The sequence below is a fragment of the Homalodisca vitripennis genome, chromosome 2 (genome assembly GCF_021130785.1).
Source record: "Homalodisca vitripennis isolate AUS2020 chromosome 2, UT_GWSS_2.1, whole genome shotgun sequence".
Lineage (NCBI taxonomy): Eukaryota > Metazoa > Arthropoda > Insecta > Hemiptera > Cicadellidae > Homalodisca > Homalodisca vitripennis.
Genome location: NC_060208.1, coordinates 187,541,126 through 187,568,018, shown reverse-complemented (window position 1 = coordinate 187,568,018; position 26,893 = coordinate 187,541,126). Strand labels below are relative to the sequence as shown.

The 26,893-nt window shown below is 31.6% G+C and overlaps 2 protein-coding genes across 5 annotated transcripts in view; one reads left to right on the top strand and one right to left on the bottom strand.

Moving 5' to 3' along the window:
- LOC124355162 (Bardet-Biedl syndrome 4 protein homolog) overlaps nt 1-3,431 on the bottom strand; it is a 28,792-nt gene extending 25,361 nt beyond the window's left edge. For 2 of the 4 annotated variants that reach the window (XM_046806155.1, XM_046806156.1), the window contains exon 1: nt 847-858. In XM_046806155.1, coding sequence (XP_046662111.1) covers nt 847-853 — 7 coding nt within the window. In that variant the 5' untranslated portion in view covers nt 854-858. Of the gene's footprint in view, nt 1-846; nt 885-3,109 lie in introns of those variants that run through there. The other 2 variants (XM_046806158.1, XM_046806157.1) reach the window with 2 other exon arrangements.
- A 1,387-nt stretch (nt 3,432-4,818) lies between these two features.
- On the top strand, nt 4,819-26,681 carry LOC124355161 (protein PRRC1-like). The gene is made up of 8 exons (XM_046806154.1): nt 4,819-4,978; nt 6,585-6,691; nt 14,775-14,901; nt 17,731-17,963; nt 18,701-18,812; nt 20,071-20,229; nt 20,777-20,966; nt 26,458-26,681. Exons 2-8 carry the CDS (start codon nt 6,589-6,591, stop codon nt 26,563-26,565), a joined length of 1,032 nt encoding a protein of 343 aa, XP_046662110.1. The 5' UTR covers nt 4,819-4,978; nt 6,585-6,588; the 3' UTR covers nt 26,566-26,681.
- Nucleotides 26,682-26,893: the final 212 nt, after the last annotated feature.

Here is a 26,893-nt window from a genome sequence, read left to right as displayed (position 1 = left end):
TCAATATCTGTACAATGTAATGGGGCAGAGGAATAAACATTACATTAGATTTTACTTAAACATTTTGATAGCTATTTTTATGTGGAATGCCAAAAGTGTACCTTCAACATCAATTCTTCTGCTACTAAGAATATTTTTAAGAAACAAATTCATGATATTCTCCTAGATTAATATGTCCATCTGCCATTCCTTATTTTGTCATTAAAGCACTCATATTGTACTCCTCAAGTATAAAAACTTCTCTATTAATTTATTACAATCATACACATACTCCTTTGAAACAAAATACCACACTTGGAAGATATCTCTCATTTAAATACATAAGTAGTCTAATAAATTTTAATCCTGAATTAGTTTTTATGGCTAAAATCTTGACAGATGGTGAAATATCTTATTAATTTAATCATAATAATTGAGCAATACAAATGTATCTCCTCTTTTAATCTAATTATTTCCTTGACTTCTTATTTTATAAATTATTAATTCCAAATCAGTACAAATTTAATATATGTGTAATATTTAATCAAGTATTTCATAAATAACTAAGTCGAATTTATCAAATCATCCAATTTCTAATTTGTTTATGTCCAATCAAATTTCATTTCATCATGTTCTGGAAACTATGCACTATTATTTAGTAAAATTTCAATTTAATATCAATTAATTTAATGCTTCCAAGTTCTAAATTTATTTCGAAATTGGCAAATGATATTACTCAATCATAACCATCGATATAATCAATTGATACTAATTAATTATTTTGAACAATTAACTTAAATAATCTATATCAACAGCTGTAAACACTTTCAAATAATACACGTAAGGTAATATTTCAATTTTACATACGTAACATTTGATTATTAAGAATGGCAGTCAATTTTAGAAAACTAAGCAACATTTCTTTGAAAGATGATAAGACATGTTTTTCGTGGCTATAACATGTAGGACTCGTACCGAAAAAGCCATTATGTGAAATTTGTGGGAAGGAAACAAATGTAACTGTGAGAGGAGCAAATATGGTTGTCTTCAGTTTTCCTAATTTCGGTTATTATAATTTGTTTGATCACTGTTAATATTAAATTCACATTTTAATTTAAAACATATGTTAGTTTTTGCGGACTACAGATACTTTTATATCGATTGATAGTCTAGGATTTAGATGCGAATATTAGGTATCGATGATTACATTCTTCGATGTAAAAAACCGGGTCCGCTTATTGTACCCTACCCTTTATTTCTCCTGATGAATGATTTATAGTGCTGTGAAGTGACCAGCAAGAAAGAAGAAATGTGATTTACCAGTGCTATTTCCTTTCCTCACTGTTGAACTAATTTTTTATTTTACCATTTTCTAAATCATCTCTTCTCTTCCAGATACCAACAAGGACAGTAGGAGAAGACATTGTTACTTAATTTTGGTAACCCCAACTGTGAATTAAACAATTTTAATTTATGTAATATTCCACATAATAAATCCTACATCTAGTTGAGTTAATCAATAAAAGTCAAAAGTTTATTTAGTTGTAAAAATATATTTTTTTATGAATTTCGGCAGAGCGAGAGTTCTCAAAAGTTGATTATGGTTCAACAAACCATGTACATTCAAAACAGTCAACTTATAAGCCAATTTGTTAAAATATTTAAACATTGACAGAACAATTAGATAGGGATTAGAGTTCTTATAGATAAATTAAAATACAATTTGAAAGTTTTTTAAATTATTTAAGTAATTTATCAGAAGTCAAAGTACTATTCTTTATGATTTAGAGTTAAAAATGAAGATGTTGGCAAACATATGACTGCCCCACCCCTGGTTACTGTACCATAGAGGAGGCTTGTTGCTTAAAAGAGAGAATATGATAAACAACTGTGGTACTGTACTTTAGATCAAGGAAAGGTATAACAGTATTATTAACTAAAACACTGTTGTCTCCTTACGTAATTAATGTTAGCTGGAAGGGAAGAGATGATTTTGAAAAATATAAAATAATTAATTTGGTAGTTCAACAATGAGGACAGGAAATGGTTAAACACATTTCTTCTTTCTTGCTGGTTACTTCACTGCACTATAAATCGTTGTTGAGGTAAAATAAATATGGAATTTGGAAATGTTAATTGAATTAAAATTTTACTTAGCAATAGTGCATAGTTTCCAGAACAAAGTGAAATGGAATGTGGAAATTGGCCATATGAAAACGAGTTAAAAATTACAATGATCTGACAACTGAATTAAGCTATTGATAAAATACTTGATTAAATATACCATAACAGATGTCTGTCATTTATACTGATTTTGAATTAATCATTTCTCAAATATGGATTTATTAAAAACGGCTGAAATAAATGAATACTTTAGGCGATGAATTGTTATACTAAAGTATTATGATAAAACTAATAAGGGGTACGGTCCAATAAGCGGACCCGGTTTTTTATATCGAAGAATATAATCATCGATACCTAATATTCGCATATCGAATCATAGACTATCAATCGATATAAAAGTAATAACAATCATATGTTTAAATTAAAATGTGAATTTAATGATAACAAATAATAAATGAACATAACCAAAATCAGGGAAACTCATAACTTTAACTAGGATGAAACAGAACGAAAACGTTTTTACTAAAGTTGTGTCCACCATTACCTTCTTTTTTGCATCTGAAGACGACCATGTTAGCTCCTCTGACAGTTACATTTGTTACCTTTCCACAAATATCACATAATGGATTCTTAGGTACTAACCCAACATCCTGAAGCCATAAAAAACATATTTTATCGTCTTTTAAAGCAATTTCGTGAAGCTTCCTAAGATTGACGGCCATTTCAATACACAATGTTACGTGAAATTTAAAATATTACCTTAATTGTATTATTTGAAAGAGTTTACAGCTGTTCATATAGATTATTTAAGTTGTTAAAAATAATTCATCAGTATCGATTGATTATTAATAAAACTGAAACTACGAGTAACTTAACTCCTAGTCAAACTGTCAAATTTTAACAAAAACCATAAAAGTTTACACACGTCATTTTCAGTTTAAATTTATTTTGTAGCCTATAATTGACATTAAAAAAGCAATAACATAAACAAGTAAGTGGTACATACAAGATAGAGTGGAGGTGCACAGGAGACTTTGTCAAGTTCAGTAGAATAAAATAACCCTCGTCAAACACAGATAAGAAAGTGATGTTTCATTGACTTATAAGAATATAGCATAAGGTGACAATAGGGGGGAATGTGTTATGCAAATTTGTAGATGTATTAAAAGTACTCATAATTTCCATTTGAATCTCGTTCTGTTTAACTAAGAACCTGTAAATAGATAGATTCTTGAACCCATAACAGTCAAATTTGATATTTGCTGTTTGCTACCAACGACAAAAACAAAGAAACAATGACTTATCTTGGTTGCAGACTGCTGTCTAAATGTTTCTAGTTGTCATGACTACGCGACGCAACCGAAAGAGGTACCAACATATACACTAGAATACAAAAAAATCTCTTCTAATTGAATGTTAAACATATCTAAAAATAGTACAAATATTATTTTTTATTTATTCAATTGTAAGGATTTAATATCATGTATTCACATGGTAATTTAAGAAGCACTTCAACAATTCCTAAGAAAATACCACCATTAAACTAAAGCTACCTTCGGTAAGTGTTCATTTGTTTCTTCAGTCTTTAATGTTGATGCCACTGTGCGGTGTCTGCTGTTGATATATTAAATAAAATGGACACAATAAAAATCAAGAAAGGGACTGGTCCTGATGAAATACCAACTTTACTACTATCGGCAAGAATTGTTCCGTCCTCTTCTTTGATGCAGACTTTCATCATCCCTATTTTCAAGGAGACAAAATTAATTTCATAAACTAATGATACAATCAATTCTTGCCAGGATACCGGCATTTGAAAGTAATGTTTAAGAACCGTTGTACCTCAACCTCAGTAAGTTTAACATCAAGAACCAGCATGGTTTCATGTAGTGACGGTTTACCACTACTAACCTCCTTAAATTCCAGGGAAATAATATAAAGTGAATGTAACATTTGAATGTGTTCAGCATTACAAAAACCCTTAAAATATTTAGAATCATGAGGCCGAGCGCGTGCTTATTTCCATTTTTTGAAACTTAGCTGTCGGAAGGTTTTTGTAATAACACAATATTAGGACTACGGCCTTACCCCGCACTATTAGTAACAAACAAAAATCATTCCTCAAAAAAGTAACTATGAAGAAACACATCGAAATACTTGAGGATCTGATCACGAATGTCACCGGTAATCATCGTTATATAATTTGAAGAAATGTTAAGTATAATCACTTGTTATCTAAATAGGGGAAGAATTACCTAATGAAACCAAAATAAGCGTTGGTCAAGACATTGAGGGTTACAATTAAAAAAGCACACAAACATTGAAGGAGCTTTTTTACTCTCACTTGAACACCCATTTCCCAATATTCGTACAATCAACATCCTATTATTTAAAAGACCATAAATTAGTTAAAAGTACGTTTTGACTGAAAATAAATTCATGTCTCTTAAAATGGTCCAAGAAATCCATTTAAAATTATTTAAAAATCGCAGTAGTAGATAGTAGAATCAATATTAACCAAAATGCCCGTTAAAACAGCTTATATTTGTTATAATTGCAAAGAAACAAGTTAATACTAAATTAAGTATATAAGTTTAGTCCACATTCGTAGTATTGTTGATATAGTGTGATTTTTCACTTGTGTGGGCTGAATTGATTTTTGTCCAGACGCTGAAAGATCATCCCATTGTATTTTTGTGTATACCAAACAAAAACAAACAAACACGAAACGAAATGGATTAGAATTGTGACATGGTGTATAGTCATAAGTTATGCAATTCGTGAAGGTGCATCTAAAATAGTTTTGACAGAATTGTAATAACATTTTTTATTAAATTTACGTTGGAAAGTTGTTTATCTGAGTTATCTATTCAAGGTAACTATGTTCCTTTTGTAAATTAAGGAAAAAGCATAAACAGGCATATGTCTTTAGCCATCTAGGCTCCTTATTTGGTCTAGTAATGTAGTAGTTGCCTGATAAGCTTATATTGGCTAAGTATCAAAGCATAAGAAAATAATGTAGCCTAATTAAAATTTCTCGTTGTAGAACATTTTAATTCATCCTACCTATATAATTTGGCTGCAGTATAGGAAGGCCTGCCAAATCATTAATTAGAAATAACTAAACTATCATTACATAAACTTAATTGTAGTTATTTACAATTAATTTTTTCCAGCTATTTTTAATGTATTGAATAACAATGTTGTTCCATATAGTTCAAATAAAGTTAAATCATTTGACATTCAAGTAATGGCCTCAAAACACAATGGGGATGTGCATGTGTTATTTGTGTCAACATGTGTAGTCTTCAAAATAATATACAGTAACTAAATGTTAAATTTTTCTGTTTGTTACATTTTAAAAATATACATAGCGGCTTTACTATATAATAGCCTAAGCATCTAACACTCGTATGATTGATATTAATCATTATCGTGAAAATGATCCAATATTGATGGAAACAGGATTTTTCCTTCACAATCCAGGTAGACTTTAATAAGCGGCCTACACTCGTTATTCAGTTGTTTTAACGAAATGTTCGGTGTTTTCATCCAAAGGCATAATTCGATATTACAATTTATTTAACTTCGCATATGATTTCACCTTATTACTTATAGCAGTTTTAATGTAAACAATAAACAGCAAGAAGTAACTAATATTTTGAGACTGAAAATGGCGATGAATATGAGGAAAATATGTGAGATATTTCTTACAAGTGATTAGTTTAAGTGGCTTCAACATGTTTGTTTGGCTCCTGGTAACTCATGGGGAGAATTCTTTCCTCCATTTCATAAAAGCTGTTACTCATTGCTTTCAAGCTGGACAAGTTAAAAATATTGTAAGGTTTCTTGGATCTGTAAGTCTAGGCCATAGTTGGTTTTGTTGTTTTGTAATGTTATTGTAAAATTTATGTTCTTAAAATTGTAATAAACGAGATTCTTCTTGTTATGGTAATTTATTATAACTCTTATTGTGTACGATTTTTTCGTATTGAAGTTGGAAAATATATCGATCAATTCAACAAAAACAGCTGAATAATGAGTGAAGGCCGCTTATTAAAGTCTCCCCCACAATTCATCATTAAAAGCAAAGAATTAATTTATATATTTAACAAATACTGCCAGTAATTTCTGGCCGATACAAAACGATGATTACAAAATCAATGTGAGTGTTAATTTAGCATGCAAGTAATGTAAGTGGAGTGCTTCTGTATGATAATAGAAACATGAAAAACATGGCAGATCACTAGTAGTGCAACAGAGTGAACACAGATCATAGCTAATTTCAAACGAACATAATCTAATAACCCTGCATTTTAAAGTTGCTGGTCAGATATATGCAAGATAAAGTCTTATCATATACGGTGCTGGCTAGACTTGAACTACACCGTTTGACTGCGGGTAATGTTGGCTGAAACAGTTGAAAATAGAAGATATTTAACAATACTAAAAGTAATTCCATGGTAAATTTTTTGTTACAGAACCATGCAAGAAGACTCATCAAACGGAGAATCAACATTTGAGTTTGTAGATTCTAAGAATGATCCAAAAACTCAATCTAAAAAACAGCAAAATAAAAGTGAAAAAGGTAATTTAATTCAGAAAGTTTTACAAAATATATAAAACTCTGAATTTTTTAAAGTTGAATGTATAGTATTAATTAAGCAAACAAATGTAGAACTACTATAGCCAATGTTGGGAAATGAATTTACTACGAAAATACTAAAATCGTAAAAACATACATAAGACAAAATTACATCAAATATCTAGTGCTTTGTGTGGCAGATTAAAAAGAAACGAACTAAGAAAGAACTTGTAGGTCAACCGCTTTTAGTGTGCATGAGTCAGTCAGTGTCTAATCTATTGCATCATTGCTTATTTATTACAAGTCCACAATGAACCTGACTTTGTCGAATGCATGAGACTTGCAAACCAGGCTTTAGTTTTTGTTAAAACTGTGGATTTTCATTATAATTTCATTGTTTATTATAAAATATGATTTAAACACCAATGGGAGACTGTAAGATTGATCAAAATGCAGTATCTATTAAAAAAAAACACACACACACACACGGTGTTCAAAAACGGGTATAACAAACTTCTGTAGCTGACTGATAGAACTCATGATTTCAAACATAAACTGTCATATAAAATACAGGTTTAGAAATGTGTCATTTAGCCGCTAGCCGCCATTTTATAAAAATTAATATTTTTTTACTAGAATCATATTTGCAAATTTTGGAATCTATAGTAAAAGGTTCAAAGTTCTAAAACTAAAGGTAAAGTAGTAAAGCTAAAGATTCCAAACTTTGTGTATATATTATGACATATAAGAGGAAAATGAAAAAAAAATGGTGTTTTGTGCTTTAACCCCTTTTAAAAGAGTTTTTGTCGCGTTTACGCGTCAAGAGCCAAGTGGAGAAAAAGTACCGCTGTCGTGTGTACGCACGGTTATAAGTGATTCATGTTTTCTTGTTGTTTGTCGCGCTAGCTCGCCGTAGTTCCTAGAATTGCCGCTAGAGTGAGCATGATGTTCTATTTTTACATTGGTTCATTCCTTTGACTGTGGCTGTTCCATTGACTGAACGTCTTCCCTTTGTTACTATGCAACGCATTTATATGAGGCTTTATGCAATTAGGTGTTTTACTTTACATATATTATTGCATTATAACCTTTTTATATTTATTTATTACTTAAATCAAATTGAAACTCTTTCTTTGCAAATGTATTATTAGTTTCCAAAAGGGCTACTACAAAATCACTCAGCCGTACTCTGGGCCAAGACGCTGGAATTCTTAAAAAAATCAACACACATATGTAAAACTCTATTTATTTTGTTTAAAATAATTTTTTTGGGTACTTTGGGATTATACTGACCACACCAGTATGAAGAACACAAAAATATAAATTTATAGAAACAAACATGATAGAATGAAAAAACAACTCTTTAATTACAAAATTACAAACTTATAAGCATTTCCAGGTATTGTGATTGGTATTGTTGTCGCTGTTATGTTATCTTTCTCGAGAATCCCGATTACGGCAGGCCGCGCGGCATCACATGATTATTTAAGTTTTTTGCACGGTACATAATTGCCTTTCCATTACAATTCAATTCATATTTCTGATCAGCCCCTCTAGAATTTGATATTTTACTGATAGGTACTATCTCGAGGGATGTTTTTCTTTCGTTGACATGGCTAAATTGGCCATATGGCCGGAGGCACTCGCATTTTGGGTGGCAGAGTGTGATCAAGAATAAAAACAAGTTTTGAGTGTTTTTTTTTCAATAAAGAGTTTAGTTTTTGTTTGGTAATGTTTGTTTTTGTTGAATTTTTGTGTTTGGAGAAATGTAGGGGTAAAACACGGAAGTACAACAAAGCGACGCACCAGCTGAACGGGCGGCGAGACTCTGCAATCACGTTATCTACTAGACCGCTCGACTTTGACCTCTGTCTGAGGATGGGGAGGGGTTTGCGATAAGACAATTCCTGTTTTATATTGACGAAATATTGTTCTACGCTAATCTAGTAATCAGTAGAGAAGCAAAATGTCAAATAGCGATTCATGTCTGGGTGTGGTCGGTAAAATCCCAAAGTACCTTTTTTTGTGTTTTGAGACTTTTAAAGATATTTAAGAGCCTAAGCCCAACAATATTATACATTTAAAAAAATATGCATTTTTGGATCAGTTAGGTTGAAAAAAAGAAACCCTTAAGGGGTTAATATTGACAAGATGGCGCATGTTGAAAATTTTGAAAGTCAAATAACAAAAAAACTAGTATAATTCTACAATAAGTATAAGATGTCAACTATTTTGCAATTTTTATTACAATCCTAATAGTACTTATTTTCAATGAAATTCGTAAAGCATAAGTGAGCATCACTTAAAAGGTATGCTTCCACATGGCGTAGCAGCAAACATGTCAAAACAGCTTTTGCATCAACTGACAGTAATATTTATTGCTTACGATTTGTACAAGCATACCTTGTTATTTGACTTGTAAAAGTATTTAGCACTGAACTGTCAGTAGAAGAATAGAGTTAGATCTCCCTTTATTTTATTTAATAATTTACTTTGTATGTTATATATGTTTGCACTGTAAATAATACACTGATAGTGCATTTCCAATCCGGAACTAAAGAAACTAGGTAAGTGTAACCTAATTTATTATGTAAATATAACTGTGTTTTTCCTAATTAATTATGCGGGTACGATAATTTTTTGACACCTGTCAATAATCGGTTTTTTTAAATCTTTCAACGCTGTCAGTATTTATTAGTAAAATGTTTGAACTATATTGTTGTAAACATTTATTGTTGAGCTAAAATTATATAGCCAAATTAAAAAATATATTTACCACTGTATTCAGTAAGTAGCCTTTCAAAGGAGAGTCTGTCTAGTTGAAGCACCAGTAAGCACCACTAGTTCAACATTGTTGATGGTACACATTAAGTAACTCTTTATAGCCAGTTAGCACAACACTAATCACAGCACTATACAACAGAGAGAGTAAGCAAGGGGGGGGGAATTGAGATTAAAAATTGTCTATCTATTAACGTAAATTAAAGGTGCGTTATGTATTTGATACTTACTGTGGAAAAAAATAACGCTTTTTTAATTAATCACTTCAGGCCAAAAATCTTTACATAAAAATTCATATCTATCGGAAATATTTGTAATTGGTAAAGTGGTTACATCTTAAATTTATTGCAGAACTAGTGAACCCTATTTAATAAAAAAAAAAGAATATTGTGAAGAAATTCTTATAATGTTAGAACATCTCACAATGATGCATTATTACAAGTATTACTTGTAAAAAAACAGATAGGGGTACAATAAGAGAAGAGATAGGAAACAGAATATGGAAGAGTGGAAAGTTTTTCAATATGGTGAAGAAGATTGTGTGGAGTTGGAACATTGGGAAAGAATCAAAAGTATTGATGTATAAATCTTATTTCCAACCAATTTTATTATATGGAGCAGAGACGTGGACGTGGACTAAAAATGATTTAAGCAGATTGCAAGCTGCAGAAATGAGATTTTTAAGAGGGATAGAGAAGACTACAAGAAGAGATAGAATAAGGAACGAAATAACCAGAGAAAGTTTGAAGGTAGTTTCACTGCAAGAGACAATGGAAGGAAGAAGAATACAGTGGATGGGGCATGTGAAGAGGATGGGAGATAATAGAATGCCTAGAATAGCACTGGAGAAGGAGGAAGGAGGAAGAAGACCAAGAGGAAGACCGAGAGGAAGATGGGAGGACCAAGTGTGGAAAGACATAGAGAGAAGGGGACTACAGAAAATACAGGTGGAGGAAGAGGAGACCTGGAATGATAGACAAAAGTGGAGGAGGCTGTGTACGACGACCCGTGATAACGGAAACGTCTGATGATGATGACTTGTAAAAATAGAGTAGATACAATATTCACTTGAAAAAAATTCCATACCAGTTGAAACAAACTTGAAAAGCTTGTAAATAAAGTTAAAAATATTTCTGTCAAAAACGGCTGATCAAGTGTATGTTAGCATAAATTGGATGTTGGCAAGCAAAGGTTTAATTAAATAGGAGTGAATAATTAATATAATTATAATTAATTAATATATTAATAAAGTATCCTACTAATATTAACGAAATGGATGCAGTGATATGACGTAAGTAATGAATGAATTAAAACTTTCTTGGTAACATAATTGGTAGTAAATAAAAAATTGGGCTTTAGTGAAATTATAGGTGAAGTGATACAGACATTTAAGTAAATAATACAGATATTGAAGTGAATAACACATAGTTTTTTAGACGAGAAAAAATAATTTTGTATAGAAACACATTTTTCTGAAAAATGTTTAGTGAAATGGAATTAATTAGACACCTCACTACTTAAAAAATGTGCTTTCCAACTATGTTCCATAGTATTAGTGCTTATAGTTTTAATTCTATAGAGTAATAGCCACTCTAGCGAAACATTATATCATATTACTTAAATATTATGCTCAGCACCTATCTCTTGCATTTTTGTGCTGTATTTTTTGTCTGTGTTAAATTATTAGTTTAAAAAATGATTGTAAGATAATCACTATATGTTTCAAAATAACTACTATCTATATTAAATGCATTTTATCTGTTATACCTTATGTCTTCATCAGACATTTCACAACTAATGTATTGATAAAATCTTCTAGAAAACTGGAACATTAACATAACAAACTTCTAAATTTGTTTGATGGGAGAATAATTTTAAAGTTAGTTGTGAGAACTGCAAGGTTTTATTTTCAATGGCATTTTATGAAAATAAGCAACCAATGACAATAGATTTGAAATATTAATTTTCAAGCGTAATATTGTACTTTTTCCAAGATATTTCAATGTTCATTAGTGTTAGTAGAATGGCGCATTAGAAATTCATTCTGAGTCATCGTATTTATTAGAGCAAACAGCTGATAACTCATTTCTTTCTCAACAATTATGTGCAGTCTGTTGGTTGAGCGATGTTTAGTTTACATTCAATTAGTAGTATCTTGTTGTATGCACTGTTAACATACAGTATTTCTGTCAGGTAAGTAACCCATTTTAGATCTCAGTGAAGAAATTTCTTTTATAGTGCTTGTTATAATATGATGATTGTGTTTTTTCTTGATTAGTTTTTATAATCGTTGTACATCTATGTTCACTAGATACAAAGAGTGCCTTAAGTGTTGTATATTATTGTTTTTATAAAGAAGGTAAAAGGACAGTCCATCTGTATGTTCGTCCTTTGATACTAAATTGGTTTATTTTATGTAAATTAAATAGCAAACATAATCAGAAATTAAAAAGAGTTCAATGTTTATAAGGTAAGACTTCTAGATGTAATAAATAAAAGTTATATATTCTTGATTCATCAACGCATATGTACTAAACTGTTAATAGTTGAGCAAAGAAAACAATAAAAAAATGTGTAAATTGTTGATTGACAAACAAATTTGGACTATATCAGACTAAAATATTTTTAAAGAAGAAGCAAACAAAAGTATAAAGTAGACTAATTGCAATTTTTATGTAATACAGTTGAATGTTGGAAACTGAATTACAGGAAAGCAGTAAATTCTATTCAACTGGTTCACTTTTCACCTGACCTTGGTGTTTCAGCTGTCACACAACACGCTAATTATTATATGCATATAGAATATTGCATATAACATTGTAGCTAATTATAGAATATATGCCATGGTGAAACTAGAGACAAGGTTTTGACTGAGCAAGGCATATTTTGGGCTATTCTGGGGATCTGGGAGTATTAAATACCTTCAAGTAAAGAAGAAATTAAAACAGTGGAACACATTTTAGACTGAATTATTTTGTTGATATGTTGGTATTTTTTAAACTTTAAGATGGATCTTTTTTACATTACAATCTTCAAGTATTGTAGTGACTGTTGTTTTGGAATATGTTTATTGATCTGGTTAAAAAAAATATATTTATTTGATAGAAGAAAGTCAGTTCATACTAGTTTATATTGCAATGACTGCCTAGAATGTTAAAAATTATTCTTTTACATAGAAAACTAAAATAATTTTTTATATCTGATATGTTTAAGATAAGCTGAAAATTAATTAGATACATTTTAATAATATATACATAGTTTTTTTTTAATCAAGTAATTGCTAGTAGAGTAGATATAGTGGTCATAATTTTAAGAAATGGTCTTGTTTAAAATACAATGTTTTTGCAATTACCATGTAATAAACATACAAATTTTTGAAATAGTACATTTTGTCATCACTTTTTAAAATAACTACTATTTTGAGAAAATTTGAAAAAGTTCATGTAGATATCTTAAAATATTAAGATTTATATACGTTTTTGTAATTTATTACAAACTATATTTTAAGTCTATTCACAAAATCAAATCATTAGTGTTAACGTCATATTGGTCAAATATGAACTTAAATGAACCATAAGCTATTAACACCTGAATATTTATTGCAGTACAATTGTAGGGCTATCCAGAAAGTGGATTATGTTTAGTTCATTAGCTGCTAGGAAAGGGACTATCAAGGACAGCCATTTTGATGTCAGAGCATTTCTCCATTCAGTGGCTATTCAGCCGTGCTAGTGAGAGGTTACTGTGGCTCCTTCTTATTTACAATAGCAATTTAAAATGTGTAACGCAATTGAAAATCCTGTGAGTTGTGAAGTGCGGTCGGTAATACGGGTTTTGTTGACTATGCACAATAAACCAATTGAGATCACCAGCTCTGTGAAGTTTATGGGAACGATGTGGTTACTGAAGGTGGAGTGCATCAGTGGTGCATTAGGTTTAAAAATGGCTGAACTAATGTGCATGATATCAAACGAAGTAGACGGCCAAGCATTGTGACTTTTGACCAATGAAATTGTCGATAAGAAGATTGAAGAAGACTGCCCTGATTCACAATAATGGAACTCTCACTGAGTTTTCCTCAGATTTCAAGGAGTTTGTTACACAAAATTGTTACATAGGAGTTAGGTTACCATAAATTTTGACATTTTTAGGCACTTACGAAAAAGATTGTGATTTGCTGCTTGATCAAATCATTACAGGGGATGAGACTTGGGTAAAACAGGTGAATTGCGAGACCAAATTATAGTCTATGAAGTGGGGTGAGGGCATTTAATAAACATTTAAATTCTATGTTTAAAAAATAACATAGAGTACTAAACATTCTAGTTACAATCGCGTGTCATTGAACATTCCTCTACAAACCAGGAAAATTCATGCAAACCTTGTCGGCATGGCAGTTGTTTTTTGGGACAGGAAAGGAGTTCTTGTTGATTTCCTAGAACTTGGCACAACAATAAATTCTGCAAAGTATTGTGAAACCTTGCAAAAGTTAAGAAGAGCAATACAAAACAAGTGTAGAGGAAAATTATATATATTTTTCATGTTAAGGGTTTTGTTAAGTTTGCTCATGTATGTTAACTAAGCAAGTTTTTCAGTAAAAAAATTGTGGTTTGAAACATTTCAATATTTTAAAATTAGTGTTTGAAAACATGTTTTTCATTTTCAACAAGTTAAACATATTTTTTGCCCTGAACTTGTAAATGTTTTAACAATGCATTCAAAAAATAATTGGTTAGTTGGTAAAACAAAACAAAAAAATTCAACCTATAAAATTTTGAGATCTATTGTAGATTCCAGTTTTCTAACCTATGATAACAAGAAGTATAGCGAATTTTAGGAGATTAAAATTTTTATGTACCAAAAAAATGTGAAAGAGAAGCAGTCAAGGAGTATTTAAAAGTAGAACTATAAAACGCAAGAGATAATAGTACACAGAACCTGAAATTAACTGCGAGTCATCATAGTATTGAAACACATTATGGCTAATACATACAGCCATCAAAAATATTTGATTACAGTTATGGTGTTGGATGACAATTGATCTATGAGTAGAAAGGGTCATTGGGCATTTATCATTTTTGCTTTTATTCTCAACAAGTTACAAATGTGTATAAAAATAAAGTGTTTTGTTCGTAGAATTCAATTTGTAAAATTACATTAAACCATGCAAACTTTTTTAATCAATGTAAAATTCCAAAAATTTAAACATTCTTTTGTGTTAGAGGGGAAAACGAAAAGGAAATAAGTTTTATGTATCAGTATAGCAGCACATTTCTAATGCATATTTCTTTGTTTTTTTTTCCAGGAGAAGCCAGTCTTTTGTCCCAAGTAGCTCCTCCCTCAGCTCTGCCTAGTTTCGTGCCTGCTGTTCCAGCACCAGATGGTAACACAGCTAGTAGCACATCACTAGCCTTCCATCCTACCATGTTCAGGTAGTCTTCAGCCTTGAATTTTAGTTTTAAACTAAGAGGCTTAAAAATAACACACTAGAGTTTTGATTGTACCAGTAATAAAAATATGGACCATATGAGTAGCTGTCTTTGAGTAAAGTCTCTTATAATATTTATGAGCCAGTGCATTGTGACTGTGGAAACAATTATGTAGTGATCTGACCTGTAGAACATGTTTACAAGTGGTGTGGATACATAATGTGGTATTCCCTCATGGGAATCTGCCCTGGCCGGAAGAGAGGTATGTATCAATACATTTAACTGTAACTACAGTTGTGACCATCAAATTAGGCGGGCAGAGAGAATTGCGCCATTGCCAAATTGTGCAGCTGTTGTGAAATAAGAATAATTTTTTAATTGCATCCATTTTAAAGCTTGAGGTTGTTTACTTTCCCTTGAGACTCTGATAACACCTTACTAGTTACAAAGTTGAATATCATATCATTTGTTTCAGGAAAGACCAATTATAATGTAAACTCAAAAATGTAATTTTGAAATTCTACATACATAAAAAACTTAAACTCATTAACTTGGTGTATTAACCCATTGCGGATCACTGACGAGCTGGGCTCATCACGTAGCGGCTGGGCGTAACGGCACGATGACGAGCTCAGGTCGCAAAAGCGGTCTGCTTTTAAGTTTCCCTCCAAATAGTTCTATTAATGTCTGATAGATCGGGCGATTGTCTTCACTTGTCAACTAAGAGTGTTTAACAACGGTCTACGTTTAGAGTTTTCAAAAGTTTTATAAATATCCTACAGATCGCAGTTGTATGTCGAAGTTGAAAAATCATTCATACGAGTTTAGTCTCTGCTTTTTAGCGCTTCTGATTGGTTGTTTTCCTCAGCTGTTATTATAATACTTTGAGGTTAGTGACACAGAACTAAACGACGCAAACATACATGTTGGTGGGTTTAGTCTAGACAATGGCCTGGATGTTGTAATCGCTTCGCCCGAGCCGCTTTATTTAGACTATGATTCAAACATCATCCCTGCCACCCCGGAACCTTGCTCGCGTATTGTTCCTACATCACGGATACCCCAGCAGGCCCATGTTCCATCTGAACGAATACCTTCACAGTTGAATTTTCTAGTCTACAATAGCGAGCGATACGATATGGCGCACCATTGCCGTTCATGCAGCCGCTGACCGTAAATTAATTCGTGCCCGCGCACCAAAACAATACGATCCGCAATGGGTTAAACATTTCAGTAAGTGAGGAAGTTTATTATTATTTGGTTAGGAACATTACTGTATTTTTTGTTTCTAACGTATGCAACTTAAATTATTATTTAAAGCACAAACACGCTGATCAGTATGCGCACAGTGCCATATACACGCAATTTATACTCAACCTTTTACTAATTTCTAATAATGTACTTCCTATTATTTTTATGATTACTATAGTACAATATTTACTGTAAATACAATGAAAATCAAATCATTATTTTAAGTAAGTTCCATTATAACATTTCTAACAATTTCTTTTGCCCAATTATCAGAAAATTCTGTAAGGAAAGAGTATTATTTTCAATTTTTCAAATAAGCTTATACTATTTAAAAATTGTTTTCTATTATTGTATAAGGCTTTATTGAAATCGTATATTACATTCACTTGGATTTGTAAAAAATACACTTGATTTGCAAGAAATTCTTAGTAAGGAAAAATGTTAGTGACTTTCTGTTGTCTCAGTAGATCTGGATAATGTAGATTAATGTGTTGAGGAGTAGCTGAAAGTGGTTATAAGAGAGTGCTGTTGGTTATAGCTGTTTGATACCAACCGTCTATCACATGCTTGTTCAAGTAATCAATATTACGGGTGTTCATGTTCTCTAGTGGCATTTTTCAGTACTATTTCGACTACAAAAGATTCAACGTAATTATTGCTGTAATGCTAGCTACTAGCGACAGAACATCACAGCTTTGTCACCAAATTTCCTGTCATTTACTCATGCCAAGTCCATTTGTAGGTTATTCTTGATTCTTGCAACTCATCGCTCATTAACATACAAATGCAAAAGTTTACATCATGGATTTTAGAACAAACATCATCAGACAAATATTGGAAACATTTTTGCACCGAGGGAAGAGGCCACAGCTGTCTTGCATCCGGTGGGCAGAGCCCAGCAGCCTCTAAGCTTGTCTGGTTGCCATTTTCCGTGATCTCCACCAGCAAGGACAAATGACTGAAAAAATTAAAATGCTACGTTATGTGCTCAAATACAACATGGTGTAAGCGTAAAAGAAATGAAACTGCTTATAAGTGCACTAAATGTGAAGTAACACTTTTGCTTGTACCCGTGTTTACAAAATTATCAAACCTTACAAAAGTTCTTTAAAAAACACAGTACAGTTTTAATGCCTAAGATGTGCAAATAATTTATTATTTTGGTCTTTTATAATGTGTCAATACATCTTGAATTAATAAAACTAGAAAGTGTTATTTACTCCTTAGAATCCATTAATGATAATTTTGCTTACTCTAGTAGAGCTTTTGTAGTTTGATGAGTAAAAGCCTTCAGTAAACCAACAACAGGTAAAACCATTTTATTTTGAGTGTTTTAAATTGTGGTGATAAACTAAAATTGGTGTTACAATAATCTTAGGTTACGATAAATTAAGGTCAGGGTTACTTGTATAAAGTAAAATAGTGAACCAATGTAATATTGCATGAATGATCAGAAGCTGGAAAGCTTATTTCAGTGACCTTGTATTGGAGTTCTTATAGTAAAATGGAAATGACTAAGGGTTAATCACGTAAGTTACTCTTCAAATATAGAGATCTCAGAATCAGCTTGACGTGTTGTAGCCCTGTTATCCCAGCGGAGAAGGGAGTAGCAGTGAGCAGCCCCAGTGCAGACTCAGCGACAGAGGCAACTGCCTCCCCCTCCCCCTCAGGTGGTGGTGGCGGAGGGCTGCTGGGCTGGGTCAAGGGTTACAATGGCCTTGGCATTCTCAATAAAGTGGCTGAGAAGGCTAAGAGTTCAGTAGACACAGTCATCACCACTCTAGACCCTCAAATGAGAGATCTTGGACTTCTGCGTGAGTGCTTAAATAAAACTTATTAATAATGTTTGACTTTGTTCAAATGGGCATAGTGATTGAATAAACCATTTTTAATGTTTACGATGATATAAAATAAGAAACGCCCATTTTAAAAAAGGAGAAATTTATTAACACTGGTAAATTTTATTTACTGGTGAACAGCAAAGTCAATCATAAGTGTAAGAACATGTCCCATCATTATACTATAAGCCATTTATATTCATTGCTATAGCAGATATGTCCACGCTGGATTTATATTAAATTATTTAACATTACATTTAGCTATGTAGCAATATTTTGTTTTCAATTAATATTTTTATTTCAAATATCAGGAGTTATGATTTACATGGAGGCTATTTATTATCTAATCTAAAATATTAAAATGCAAATTAAAATAGTAGCCTCTTTTATACGCCTAAAATAATTACATTATATTTTGTTATTTCTGTTCTTTAATCAAACAGATCACACGGTGAGGAAATTACCCCTGAAATATTTAGATGCTTCTTATTTCAACCCTCCTTCCCCATATTTCTGGAAAGGGGCAAATAGAGAAAGTGGGGAAATGGAAAAGAGGTGAATAGAGAAACTAACTACAAGAAGTTTATTGAACATTTTCTAAAGGTTTTGGTATTATTTTAATCATAAACAATTTTTACAAGATGGAATGGACTCATGTATCTTCACTGTGGTATTATATTTACTAACTGATTTATGAAAGCTTTTTATTTCAGCATCAGCCAAATCAGGAGACTATGAAGTAATTGTGGCATCAGATAAGGAGGTGAAGATCAGCCCAGTGCGAGAAGCCTTCCAAAGTATATTCGGCAGTCGAGTCAACATCAGGTACCAACTTTCAAGATACAAAAATTTTAAGAGTAGAAATTTGTCTTTATTTCCTTCAAGTTTAAAACTTAATTTTCAGTATATTTTTTTACATATTGTTTTTGTAAATGTGTCTCTCACGCAGTCATGAATTTGAGTTTGACGAATTAAAAATGGCTTGCCAACTGTAGAAACACTGATTATAGGTTATAGAATTTGTTATTTGATATTCAATATTCTAATCTACATCCATAAAATTATAACCTCACAAAAGCATTCTTAATATCTAATTTACTTTAATATATATTGATCTTTAATAATGTATTTGAACAATTAATAATGAATAAAAACAAAAATGGAAAAAATTAGAAAATAAACACAATGCCTTAATGAGTTCACTGAAAAGAGAATACAAAGAAGTATCCTTCAAAAAAATTCTATGTACCAGCTGCATCTGGCTAGTAAGAGCTGTTTTAAATAAAAACAAAAAAGTTTATAAGATAATTTTATTTTTACATGAAAGGTAGTACTTTACCCTATTTAAAAAATAGTTTTATTTCTTGTGAAAACCTAAGCTGTCAGTTAGAATATTATGCTAAACAGTTCACAAACTTGTAGAAACTCATTTTAAAGCACCTGTGTTGAGGATTGTCTATTCTTTTGAATTCTCTTATTCACTCTCCCAACCAAATCATTCACAGCAGGAGGCATCCTACTTTGTGGTTTGGCGTGGACATTTTATTGTCCTCCATTGAACTGCCTAACCCAAAATCGATTACACCACCTCATCTAAATAAACAAGTGCATTTGCATCTCATACCAACAAACACTTAATACTGGATGGATGACGAGAACTGAAAATCCCATCTTTTATTGATGTAAGATCAAAAATACGTTTCAAACTCTTCAAGGTGACCATATATGTAATATTTAAAGTGTAAATGGTCAATAGTTATTATATTTTTAACTTGAGTATTGTTTAATCTTTTTCATTTTAATTTCTAATTAGTTCCTGTAAATTTTAAAAGTAATGGGCTGAACTCTTTAAAAATATTTAATTTTTTTACTGAGTATAAAAACTGTTTAAGAGCTTGTTTAAGAACTGAGACAGTGATAAAGTAACAGGGGAAATTATATTACATGTCTAGTTTTTTTGTAAAGTGAAGTAATTACTTCCTAAAATTTTTAAACATGACTTACCAAATTTGTGTAAAATTGTAAAGTTATATTATTTTCTCTCTAAAAAGAGTTATGAATAATCAAAACATTTGTGTAATAGAGGTTTGGCAGCCGACGCCAAGGGATTGGCAGAGCAACCAGTTGGCTTTGAGGGAGGATTACGAGGAGCTTGGCTTAGGATAGAGGCCATCCGAGCTCACTACCCTGAGGTTCCCATCGTAGCCGTAGAGAACTTTCTTGTCGAGCTATCTCCAGATAAGTAAGAGTCCATCTGTTTCTTCTAGTGACAATATTCCTTACATATGCCAACAGCTTGATATTATGACTATTTTGGCTCTTGTTGTGATTTAGAGAATTTAATGGAATTCAGTTAATAATTTATTTTAAGTTTATGAGTTTTGGTTTAACATGACTGAAGGTGGTGCTTTTCATAGTGAGCCTTAAATATTTTAAGAATGTAACTGTGTAAGTAATTTTTTAACGTGTTGTGTACTGGAAAACTTAGGATGTTAAATTGTGATACTGGGAAAATAAGCCCAAACACTTAGTTAAATTTATTGTATTATCTCCTAGACAATGTTTCACTTAAATCTCTGATTAATGTACTTATTTCAAACTATATGTATGAAAACAAAATAAAAATAATACTTTGATCCCAAAGACCCCTTCTGAGAACAATTTGACTGCCAGTTCTAAGTTAATATTAATTGTACTTTCACAGTATATATTGATGATTTTAATAAATATGAGAATAATTTTCATTGTTTGTTTCATACTTTCTTTATCTACTAATGCTCTTTCTGTAGATGGTACGATGTCGGGGCGATCGTACTAAGTGACATTGTTCGGGGTTTGACTCTGGAAAGTTTCACACAGATGACTCCTGTCCCATCAGCGATTGTGGCAATGGCTCAAGAAGAGACACCAGCTGACTACCTGACGTCTGCCCAAGGCTTCAAAATACCTATTGGCAGTCTTATGGCCAGTAACTTACATGTGAGTTTTGTTCTAGTTTTTTACAGTTGAATAACGGTGAATTTGGAGATAAAGTGTCCTCTTTATTTAATGTAAACAAGAAAATTCTAAGCTAAGGTCAAGAAAATCTAACCTAAGAAATTTGATCTTAAAAATTATAAATGTGACAGCAAACTTTAAATTGGGAACCTTCCAGGTTTTTAGAAACATTTAAAAATATGTATAAAGTACAATTGAAGATGACAATGGTGGCCAATTTAACACCCTGTATAGTGTGGTATGTCACAAAACTGAGGCTACACTGTCAGGATGATGTATCTAGATGGGTACTTTGTTATTGAAAACGTGAGATTTTTCAAGCTTTTTTGGGCAGAAAATCAAATCTACTTAACAAATCTATAAAGTTCTACGAAAACATTCAATTCAAAATTCTTTATTCATTTTTATGCACATGTGATACAATGAATAGTGTCAAAGTTCTAAATACTACCTAAATAATATTTACAATGTTAAGTACAGCTAGTACTTAATTGCAAGCATCTTGGAAACTATAAAGAGAGGTGGATAGTTCCTCAATGGAATAGAGAGCTTTGTTGATTAGGTACTCTTTTAGATTTTTTTTGAACTTAGAGCCACTTTCAGTTTTTATGTTTTGTGGGATGTATTTTAAAAATTTGTTCCCCATGTATGTAGGTTTTTTTTTCAAAAAACTTCAACTTATGGTTCGGAATAATCTCGTGTTTTGCTCTAGTGTTGTAATGGTGACTGGGTGTCTTAGAATTTAAATTTAATTGTTGATTTTTTGCTAGAAGGATTGATTCAAAAATATATTGTCCATAAACTCTGTAAAAATGTTTAAATGTTTAAAATGTTCTTTAGCAGAATCATTATATTTCAGCTTCAGCATTATCCGTATTGCCTTTTTTTGTTGTTTTAATATATTTTCCATATTTATTTGTTTAGTTGAACCATAAAGGGCTATGCAAAAAGAGATATGAGAATGAACATAAGCGAAATATAAATTTTTCAAAGTTTTTAGGTCACTGTAGTAACTCATTCTCCGTAATGCATAGACCCCAGAATTTATTTTAATTAAAAGCTTATGAATGTGTTCATCCCAATTCAGATGATGATCTATTGTTAAACCTAAAAAATTTGTGCTGTTTTTCTTTTCAATTTCGAATGAATCACAGACTATTGTAGGTCCTTTCAACGTTCTATTTTGCGGTGTTTTGAATTTTACAAAGTTTGTCTTTTTTGAATTTAATATTAAATTGTGGTTTTTTAAATAATTACCAATATTTTCTAATTCAATAAAAGTATGAATTTCTAATTCTTCTAGAGATCTTGATGACATAGCTAGATTTACATCATCGGCATATAGCCACAGTTCACTATTTTGGTGGCTTTACTCACTTCATGTTTAATTTTTAATGATTTTTGCCCTGAAACCCTTACTCTTATAAAGCATATATGTACAAAAAAAATATATTACGCATTTTTTAACTAAGATTTTTCTAAAAATTTTATAGCAATGAAAGGGTTCATAATATTATTCGGGATAAAAAAAAGAAAAAGATTTGAAGAAATTTAAGACTTGAAACTAAAATGAAGACACAAATAACACTATAATCATATAGTTTATTTAATTTTTATTTATGATGAAACATAAATTGGAACGTGGAGAAAGTGATTAAAGAAGAAGATTGAAGGAAGAACAAAACTATAGTAGGCTTAAAAAAATTAGAACCACTTAAAATCTGTCATCAAGTACCTGAAGTAAAATTCAGTAATAGTTTCTGAATATTCTTATATGTTATTGTTTTGTATCAGAAAGAAATAAATGTTGAATGTTACACTTTTTGCCTGTTTTTGTTCTATACTGAAAGGACATTTATCAATGACTCAATGACAAATCAAATGTTTACTGTAGTGCTGCTACAAATCATTGTAAAACAATTTGATTTTAAACTTAGAAAAAATATATAGGTCTTTTTTAATCAGACAACAGGTGTACCATCATAAATTAAACCTTCTTTACTATATTTTTCGTTATTAAATTGCTTACCTTATTTATTTAAAAAGGAAAAATGTATGTCTAAGTGTCTAATTAAAATATTTAAGACATTAACTCTTTTAGTGCCAGAGATAAAATCAAATCCATATTGAAAAGTGCTGAGTTATTTTTTGTGTGACAATGCAAAAAGTGCTAGAGGGCTTTGGATGAAAACGCAAGGTTTTAGAAAAAAATTGTATAACATTTATTTTTGATCATAAAAAGCTCCTTTTTATTTCTTTGTAAAGATTAATTAATTAAGTATCAAAAACTATTTAACATTTTTATTTTTATTTAATTTTTTAAATGAAAAAATCACTTTAAACAACAACATTTCCACCGAAACAAAATAAAACTCAAGTTTGAGGTACAGTAACTATTATAAATAAAATTTATTTTGAAATTTCAATACTTTCAGGATAAAGATAATTAGGGTTAACAGTGGATTAATAATCGGTTGATAAAATACAACACAGTAAACTGAAGAACAGTTTTCAATAAATGTATACACATAGAAACATATAAAAGTACTTATACGAGGGCCATCCAGAAAGTAGTACCCGTTTCCGCCGCGTGAGGCACTGACGACGCGATTAGGCGCCGGTCAAGGTCAGATCGCTTCAGTGGCTTGTCTGCCTTCTCTGTTACAAGTTCCGTGACGCTAGCATTGCCTGTGTTGTTTCTGTGGCAGTTCATAATGTTTAAAAAAATTGAAAACGCCGCCAGTTATGAAGTGAGGGCTGTAATAACATTTCTCAACGCAAGAAACGTTCGTTGTGATATTCATCGCCAATTAAAGGAAGTGTATGGAGACAATGTGATGGAAGAGTCATCTGTTCGGCGCTGGTGTCGTAATTTCAACTTGGGGAGGGGGAACACACACGACGATGAGCGTTCAGGGAGACCATCTGTCATTACAGATCAACTGCTGAGGTCAGTAGACGAATTCGTGAGGAACGATCGGCGCGTCACAATTGATGACATCTGTGAACATTTCCCTAATGTTTCTCGAACAATTGTTCATGAAATTGTCAAAGACAATTCTGCATTATTCAAAAATTTTTGCAAGGTGGGTCTCTCGCATGCTTACAGATGAGCACAAAACCAAGCGTATGGCTGCTGCATTCACATTTTTGGAACGTTATTCTGATGAAGCAGACACGTTCTTGAATCGCATAGTTACTGGTGATGAAACGTGGGTTTGTTATGCTTCACCTGAGAGTAAACGACAGTCGATGGAGTGGCATCATACTCATTCACCAAAGAAACCAAAAAAATTCAAGACTGTTCTGTCCACCAGGAAACTTATGGCAACCATTTTCTGGGATCGACTTGGTGTACTGCTTATTGATTTTATGGCCCGTGGAGACACTATTAACGCTAATGCGTATTGTGAAACATTAAAGAAATTACGGCGGGCAAAACAAAATCGACGGAGAGGTCTATTGTCTGATGGCGTCATTCTCCTCCATGACAATGCCAGGCCTCATGCAGGGGGGATAACACAACAACTTCTGCAGCAATTCAATTGGGAAATTTTCGACCATCCACCGTATAGCCCGGACTTGGCCCCTTCAGATTTTCATCTCTTTAAAAAACTTAAAGAGTTTTTGGCGGGAAAAAGATTTGACAGCGATGAAGAACTTAAAGAAGGCGTGACTACTTATTTCAATCGGCTGGCGGCGGAGGAACATGACGCTGGAATACAAAAACTCGTCACACGTTATGACAAATGCTTAAATTTGCTTGGAGATTATGTGGAGAAGTAGTTTAAGGTATGCTCTTTTCAATAAAAATGTTTATATATGTTAATATTTACTTCTGTGTCTTTATTTCACAAATGGGTACTACTTTCCGGATGGCCCTCGTATTTTAGTCTACTTGGAAAATGTATAAGTACATTTTTAATACTTTTTTACTCACTTCTTCAGCAACTCTAATATCCACTTTCTAAAATGTAATCTGCTTATTTGTACACTTTGTTGCAAACTTATGTGTTTAGTAAAGGTGTGTTCAACCACAAAGGGTGTGAGTTTTTACACAGAGAAATCAAGCCATAGAATTTGGAAAAAAAGGGCTGGTTTAAATACAATAATTACACATTAAATAGGATAGTGTTATGAGGGTGAGACTTGTTAGAATAAATGAAGAACTATTGTATGATGTTAAATGCATGCTATCATAACTTCAATTATTTTACAGCTATTTGAGGTGAGTAAGGAGTGCAGTATTGCCAGTTTCTAGGATAAATGCCCAAGCTTTTTTAAATATAAAACATGCAATGTTGTCAAGTTCGTAGGTTTTGTACCTTAGTTACTGTAATTATGTAGTATACTCGTTCTTGTGTTACTGTTGTTAATAATGTAAAATCCTCTGCTAAAAAACTCACAAACTGGAATTAACTGTATTGGGAACCTGCTTTGTTTATTAACCCCAACTCTTTCACTATTATTTAGATAGTAATGAGTAAGTGAAACGTTCTGTAATCTATTATCTAGACTAGACTCTGGGACTGTAAGGGTTAACTATTAACTACTACCCAGTATTATGCATAGACTGTCTTCATATGCAGCACAGTTGATAGTGTTTATAGCAAACATCTATGTGTAAATATTGTGTACTTGCACTTATGCACCCATTATTGTTTCACTGTAAATAGAATCCTAGGCTTTGGATATTGCATTATTAGATTATCTAGGTAATTAGCTTAGTGTGGTATGGTATCGATACAGTGAGGTTTCAAAGGTAATATAAGCGTGGCACAAAATGCTGGTTTTTCATGAAATGCTGATTTGATTTCATGTGTGTAAAAGAATTACAGATTTTGATCAGTATATTGACATGTTCTTACAACGTGCAGACACCAAACAATTGTCTGGTGATTCAATGCCAATACTAGAGTTGGATTCATAGCTGAATCAAAAATTATTATTAGATCATTAAGTTAAAAATGATACCCGGGTTTGTACGAGTTAAGGGGATCTCTGTTGGGAGGGATTGTAATTTTCTTATTTATCAAAAATATGAATTACAATATAGAGAATTTTTCTGTTGTCAGTTCTATAATTTGGAGTTGAAACATAATAGTTAATACTTAGTAGTAAAAAAATATATAATGTACTGTATAGCCCTCAGAAACATCAGAACTGTCTTGTGTTCAATTCTGCACTTTTTTGGAAATGCAACTTATAGTATTTTGGTAATAATTGAGAGTAATACATACTAATTATTGTAAGTTTCAACTTGAAATTCCAGAAGTAGCTGAATAGCACATGAAATATAAATTATGTCTTTCCTATCATTATCATTTTCCCATTTTCTATCTAAGTTTATGGTAATGCAGATAAAAAAATAAGTCTTGTAAATTGGATACTCTTTTTGTGCATCATAACAAATGTTTTTCTCATACTTATTTTTTATCTCAAACAGTATTTTTAATATTACATATGTGGACAGGTTCACCCCTCCGAGTGGCACCAGGCAATGACAGGTGTGTCTCGACGGGAAATGATCCTTCTGGCTGCTCGGTCTCTGGTCAACATCTACAAGAACAGCCTTCTCTAACCTACCTCACCTATTTCTTTGTATATATTTGTACCAAACCCAATAATATATTTTTTAACCAAAAGTCATATGTATAACTGTAGATATGTTGTGAAATACAAAATTTTGTTATGTAATGCGTTTTTCTTTTATTATTAATGTTCAAACAACAAACAACATTGTAGTATTTATTGTGTTTTCAATAAATACTATTGAAAATTCTGCATTTCTGAAATTTATAATTGAGCTTGTATGACATCTCGATTTTCACAAATACTGTCGTGTGCCTAGCAATGAAATTTACTTCATGGTATGAGTTTATCAATTAATTGAGGTTGTAAAGAATGTG